Genomic DNA, 6,134 nt, shown 5'->3' on the forward strand with positions numbered 1-6,134 from the left:
TATATTTAGCTCAAACTGTTTATATAGTCAAAAATAAAAATTCATAATAAGTTTGCACGTATCTGAGTAGTGAATGCAGCAATATTTAGTATTAAATGATTTAAAATCTTAAAAAAGTAAATTTGTTTTATAAAATAGGTAATTTGGTGCACTAAACTCTTGTTACAAATAAGATCCGAAAAAGGATCGGACCAAAGATATCCAAAAGGTATAATTAAATGTTCAGATAAGATCAGGTCATCTCTTTATATAGGGCATGAACGATATGGAGTTTGGGACTCGCTTCTGACATACACCTCTTTCCCAAAAAGAATTTCGTGTATTTAAGACAAAGTGCAATCATTTAACTAAACGATGCTTTGCACAAATTATATTGCCTCATACTGAAGTCTTTTGAGTCCACATTTTACAAAGCACTATGCTAGCTCGGCGAATAATGGGTCCTCCCCTCTACTCTTCTCCACTTAAATACCCGACTTCTGTGACCTGCGTCATACCAACACATCACCAAACCCCTGGAAGCTTTAGGAGAGTGAATCCTTTAACTGAGATCTTTAATTTAGATGCCATAGCCAGGTTCCTACATTAGTATCATCATCAAGAGCTTGAAGGTCACTCATTTGTCAACAAAAAGAGCGCAAATGCACGGAAACTAATTCACTTCTCAACAATAAATTCTTTAATTTCTATTCCAGTATGCCGAGCACCTCCTTGTACTAGGAGGCAAACCTCATCACCAACTTTGAGTGAGGTCACAGGAACTGTTGTTCGTTGATATCCCTCGTCTGCAAAAATATATGGAATGTTAGACCTTTTTTTAATTAACCAAGAAATCCTGAAAGTTAGTGAAGTACGGTCCAAAGCTCGGTGGATAAGGGCCTATCCCACTATCCTTCTCCACTTAAATACTCGTTTATGCATGGCAAGATTCAAACCCGTAACTTGCGCCTAACCCACATATCACATATAGTGCTCCTACCACCGGACCAAAGATGTGGGGTATATGGAATGTTAAACCTCAAAAGGAGCAAATAGAGAAAAAGCTGCTGCATCTCAAAGATTTACCTTGAAACGGAGAGACTAATCCAACTGTCTCCGCATTCTGCAAGAGTATAGAGTAACTTTCATTTTCGGATTCTACCTGCATTATACAATTTCCCAATCAAATTAGACATTAGGGTCAAGTAGACAAATGTTCCCGGCTAAAAGATTAACCCAGTCAAAGAGTTTGACTCTTATCCTACATTTTCATGTATGAACAGGTTACAAGTTGCAGATGCTGAAACCATTTTTAAGAACAGTTCTATGACTTACACGAGTCAAGACAGAGCCAGCTGATCATTTGCTGGTGCACTCATGCCTCACGCCCAATTCTTTTACTCTTGAAAACAAGAAGTTTCATCCAGAAGTTAAATACTTCAAGTACACCAAATGTTTGCAGATAACAACTTTGCTTTTTTCCGGAAAAGAAAAGAAGCAAAAGCTATGGTATCCTTGTCAAACTACTGCATCCAGCTAATTTGTTCTATTATCCTACTTGAGATTCCTTATGATTAATAGTTGTCTCATGCTTGTATCCATAGTTACACAATGTCAAAGTTACACGAGCACACATCTCAAAAGTTAAATTAAAAAGCAAAGAAGGTACAGAACATTTTATTTAGCAAAAGGCGGAATGCATCACACACCTTTGTTTCCACAAGGATAAGTGGTCTAGTCTCAATCTTTACACGTCCAACAATAGCTGTTCGCTGCATACCCCTTTGATCAACCACAATGACCTCTTTGCCAGACTTGAGCTCCGAGAGATAGCTAGTCTTTCCTCCTGGAACAGCAACATATGCGTGAACAGGCCCCTGCCAAAGTCCAAACAATTGTCATATATTCTAGTTTGAGATGCATTAACACAGTTCAACTCATTGAAAAGAGTTAAGGTCGAGGATTTGGAACAAATAGCTTATAGAAGTCACTACCAGGAAAATGCAATTAAGGTAATAGTAGAGTTCTTCTCTAGGAAGTTAGCATCAAGCCCCAGTTTGTGAAGGTAAACTATTTTACAAACCACCAGAAATGCTCATGAAACTTTGAAATAACCAAAGACACTTTCACCATCAACTTATCCGTTCAATGTTAGTTCTAGCTTTTCCATTACTGAACATTTAAATGGCTTAGTACAAGACGCACCGCATTAACTCGAAAAGGCCGGCTAGAAATGTAATTTGACTCCAAGCATTCAGAGTGAACAAGGAAAAGGCCTCTTGCAAAGGATCCAACCTAAGGCAAAAACAATAAAATGAAACTGAAATTCCATAAACTAAGATGCAAAAATGAACCCATATGTAAACAGTAAACAAACAGAAATAGACAGAAAAATAGGAGCAAACCAGAAGTCCTTCACCAGGTCTCATGAGGCTACAAATATCCACACAGACACGGTCACCCATTCCAGTCACTTGAACACGAGTTATTTTGGCTTTGGTCAAGTTCAACAGACTGTCCACTTCATGTCTTCTGTCAAAATAACCCTAACAATGATAACTGACATCAAAATCAAATCTTCGCCAAGGAAGACTGCCCTTCTAAAAGGCACTACCTTCAGGTCAAGGATTGCCCCGACATCTTCAACTTTCATTACTACACCACCCAAACCGTGTTCCAAGGCCTGGCAAAGAAGAAAAGAGTGAAACATGGTGCTTTTGAATAGCAAAATTCCACTTTAAGCGCCATAAAGTCCTCTACTTTGTGCGAGAAGTTACTTTCTTACGACTTAAAGTTCAACCAATTTTACTACCTCAAGAAAAACTTGAGCTTCTGACTGTGTCTTTGAGACAGCAAGTATAGTTTTCTGAGTGCCTTGAAAAGCCGCAACAATGTTTTCTGCAGGTATCACCTATGCAATAAACAAACACAAACCCGCAGTTGAAGTGGACTCATATAAGATGGAGATGTTAATGTACTTGGAGGAATGCAAGGGTCAGCCAAACAAAACAACTAGAGGCAGAATAGTATGAACCATACAAATTCAATACGCTAATACATACAACCCAACTCGTCCACCCCACCTATGGACCAAATGCAAACAACTTTGTGAAGAAGAAAAGCAATAAGTACCTGCCAATCTAATAGATCAACAACAACATTATCTGCCTGTTCCTCCAATATCTGTAGCTGTTCTAACTGCTGAGGAGAAGAAACCTCAGCAAATGCAGCAACTCTCTGATGCTCGTGATCAAAGAGACCCCCCTCTTCAATAAAGAGAGGAGATATCATTGCAATTGCTGCACGTGGTAGAACCAGAATTGCAGCGAAATTATCAAACATTATATAAAACCTCACAGTTATAATTCCAAAATGCACATCCATGCTCAATATTCATAGGTTTTCTGGAAGAAAACATGTACAGGAAATAGAATCAGGAAAAGCCCCTCTTGTTTCTCATTATCGTGTCCGGAAATTCTGAATTTTGCCACATACTATCAAACACATAAATTCTCACTAATACATACTCGGCAGGTCTGGGGTTTAAAGATAATGGCTACTTGTATACCTGGCAGTTTGGGGTACATTCCTCCCAATTCGAAGTTCTCTCCGGAAAGTTTAATTTTTGTTTTTTTTTACAAGGAAAATAAAAGGTTTTAACTTCACTTATCATAGAATTAAAAAAAAAAAAGAGGGGAAAGGTTAAACTTTTAGGGGAAAAGAACTTCAATTTGAGAAAGTTTAAACCTTATTGACTACAACAAACAACCAGTTGTGACAATAAAAAAAAATTGTGATAATCGCAAGGGTAGCACGATCTGCCCTCTCGCAGCCACTACTCTAATAAAAAACACCTAATACCCTGCTAAATATAAGTCACCAAACTAATACATAAAGAGGCGGATGTAGCGTTGTGACTACGATTTCAACCTATCCCAGTATGTTTGATACATAGTATAGGTATATATGTGAAAAACTACTAAAACTTTAACAAATATTAAATTTTGAATCCAAAATTTTAAAGGTACAATGAGTTTACTGCTAAAACCCTTAAGATTGACCTCATCAAGCTTAATCGCTTAATCCTGAATCAACCTCTAAATTACAAATACATATTTTTTCAAATTTGCTTTAGTCGGTGTACATATATTCATTGCTTAAATTCTGGATCCACCTTAGCTCAAATCAGAACAAGTTGTGCCTCATCTTTTATGACGGTTATGACTCATTTAACTAATACATGACATTGTAAAGAACTTTTACATTATCATGTACCTGTTGTAGCAGGTAACCTGCCTTATTTTCAAGATTACAGATCCCACTTTGTTAGAAGAGTTACCTGTAGATATCTTTTGTGTGACACGATAGTATAAAATTCTTTTTACACTTTCGGTGTATATAAGTTAAACTCTACGGTTTAAGTCCTGTGCTCAGTCAGTGTATAGATTCTCTATTTGATTAAGTTCACTTACAACAATTGGTAAATATTACTAGTAGCTAAGCCTAATACAGTAACCTGGATAATAGAAGAATAACTTGTTATAACCGGTTACATTGACTTAATGGTGTAAAAAAATTTTACATTGTCGGTAAATATAAGTTAATTCCTAAACTCTATACATATTTACCAACAGGGGCGGATGCACGTGGAACGAACCGAAAATTTTATGACATATATGTAGTAATACTGTACGGACACCACTTGACACATACTGTAATTTGGCACGCTGAGTAAGTTCCTAATTTTTCTCTAGGAGGCCAGATGTTCAAACCACAACTGGATCGATATTTTTGTCAAATATTTGAGAGAGCTCCTATTGCTAAAAATTGTAGTTAGGTAGAACTAAACTCATGACCTTTTCTAACTTAGGACTCAACAAAACCAATGGACTAAGACTATTTTCTTGTTGAGTAATGTGATAATCAAAATTCTTTATTCTCTATTCTTCTAAAAATATTGACACCCCTTGGGAAAAATCATGCATACGCCCCTCTTTACAAACAACCGAAAAAGAATGAAAATATACGATTATTAAAAAAAACTTACAAGACCAGTCAAGGGCAAGATCTTGACGATTGGAAGGGAAGATGAAAGTATTCCAACCTCTCTCCACAGCAGCAGTCATCACTTGCTTGTTCTCTGTCCATATCCATACTATTTTCTTCGACTTTGATGTTGTAATTGCACACATTTTAACACGAGATATTGTTCCTTTTTTACTGGAGAAATCAGCGTGTCTGCAATTTTTCCATTTACCTACAAATAATTAATCAGAAAAAGAAAACAAAGAATCAACATTTGATACTTTGTATTGTTGTGATTTACAAAACCTATTTAAATAGTAACTATAATATTGCACAGCGTGAGTTGAAGTACCTGGAACTTTAGGGTAAGAAACAGAAAGTGAAGGTAAGACTATAGCCATTTCTGTTGATCATCAAGGAAGCACCGTTCCTGTTTTTCTCTATGTAGTAGATTACATTTTTGTCCCCACACGAAAATGTGTGGTTTCCATCTTTACAAGATTTCTCTTTGAGGTGGTTTGATTGGTCGCGGACTCGCAGTTAGGGTGGCAAACGGGCAGGGCAAATGGGATATGAGACGGGTCAAAAACGATTAAATTATTTGACCCGATATGCATTTAATATGGATAAAAAAAAAGGGTTAATCGGCAAAATATACGGGTAACCATATTATCCATGGTATTGTTAATATGATCATTTATGAAGAATTCCTAGTATCCCAAACTTAATTTGAGATTTTACAAATGTAAAAGTTAAACCCATTAGTTATCCATTGGTTATCCATTTTTTAAATGTATAATATGGTTTTTATTCATATTTGACCCGTTTTTAAAAATTATTCAACCCATTTTTTAGTGGAAAATATGGGTGGTTAACTGTTTCTTTTAACCATTTTGACACCCATAGTGGCAGTAAACAATTTCAAAGTTAAGTTGCACAAGTGTTGTAAATAATGCTTTTAATTCAGATTATTTAAAAAATAATTCCAGATTATTCTACTTAATTAGCATTCATTGATAAATAAGTAACCTACAACAAATAGTAAAATCCATTATACCAGTCAATGCATATTACTTAAACATCTTTGTATTTAGTTGGTGTTGGAAACTAAACCAAGATTAATTAGTATT

At 35.9% G+C, this 6,134-nt stretch overlaps 1 protein-coding gene across 1 annotated transcript; it reads right to left on the minus strand.

The window, feature by feature from the left end:
* Positions 1-221: 221 nt before the first annotated feature.
* LOC109245032 (3-dehydroquinate synthase homolog) lies at positions 222-5,539 on the minus strand. Its single transcript, XM_019412205.1, has 10 exons — positions 5,357-5,539; positions 5,027-5,236; positions 3,112-3,278; positions 2,792-2,890; positions 2,594-2,662; positions 2,385-2,525; positions 2,185-2,274; positions 1,689-1,856; positions 1,066-1,141; positions 222-785 (listed from the first exon to the last, which is right to left on the minus strand). Exons 1-10 carry the CDS (start codon positions 5,403-5,405, stop codon positions 658-660), a joined length of 1,197 nt encoding a protein of 398 aa, XP_019267750.1. The 5' UTR covers positions 5,406-5,539; the 3' UTR covers positions 222-657.
* Positions 5,540-6,134: the final 595 nt, after the last annotated feature.

The sequence above is a fragment of the Nicotiana attenuata genome, unplaced genomic scaffold, assembly GCF_001879085.1.
Source record: "Nicotiana attenuata strain UT unplaced genomic scaffold, NIATTr2, whole genome shotgun sequence".
Lineage (NCBI taxonomy): Eukaryota > Viridiplantae > Streptophyta > Magnoliopsida > Solanales > Solanaceae > Nicotiana > Nicotiana attenuata.

What these genes read in the sequence shown, in the direction of transcription:
- LOC109245032 (XM_019412205.1), bottom strand. Translation starts at nt 5,405, where the DNA reads ATGGCTATAGTCTTACCTTCACTTTCTGTTTCTTACCCTAAAGTTCCA. An exon ending in GGGCAATCCTTGACCTGAAG is followed by an intron (nt 2,526 to 2,593) that starts GTAGTGCCTTTT and finishes TATCATTGTTAG; the next exon opens with GGTTATTTTGACAGAAGACA. An exon ending in GACCTGGTGAAGGACTTCTG is followed by an intron (nt 2,275 to 2,384) that starts GTTTGCTCCTAT and finishes TTTTTGCCTTAG; the next exon opens with GTTGGATCCTTTGCAAGAGG.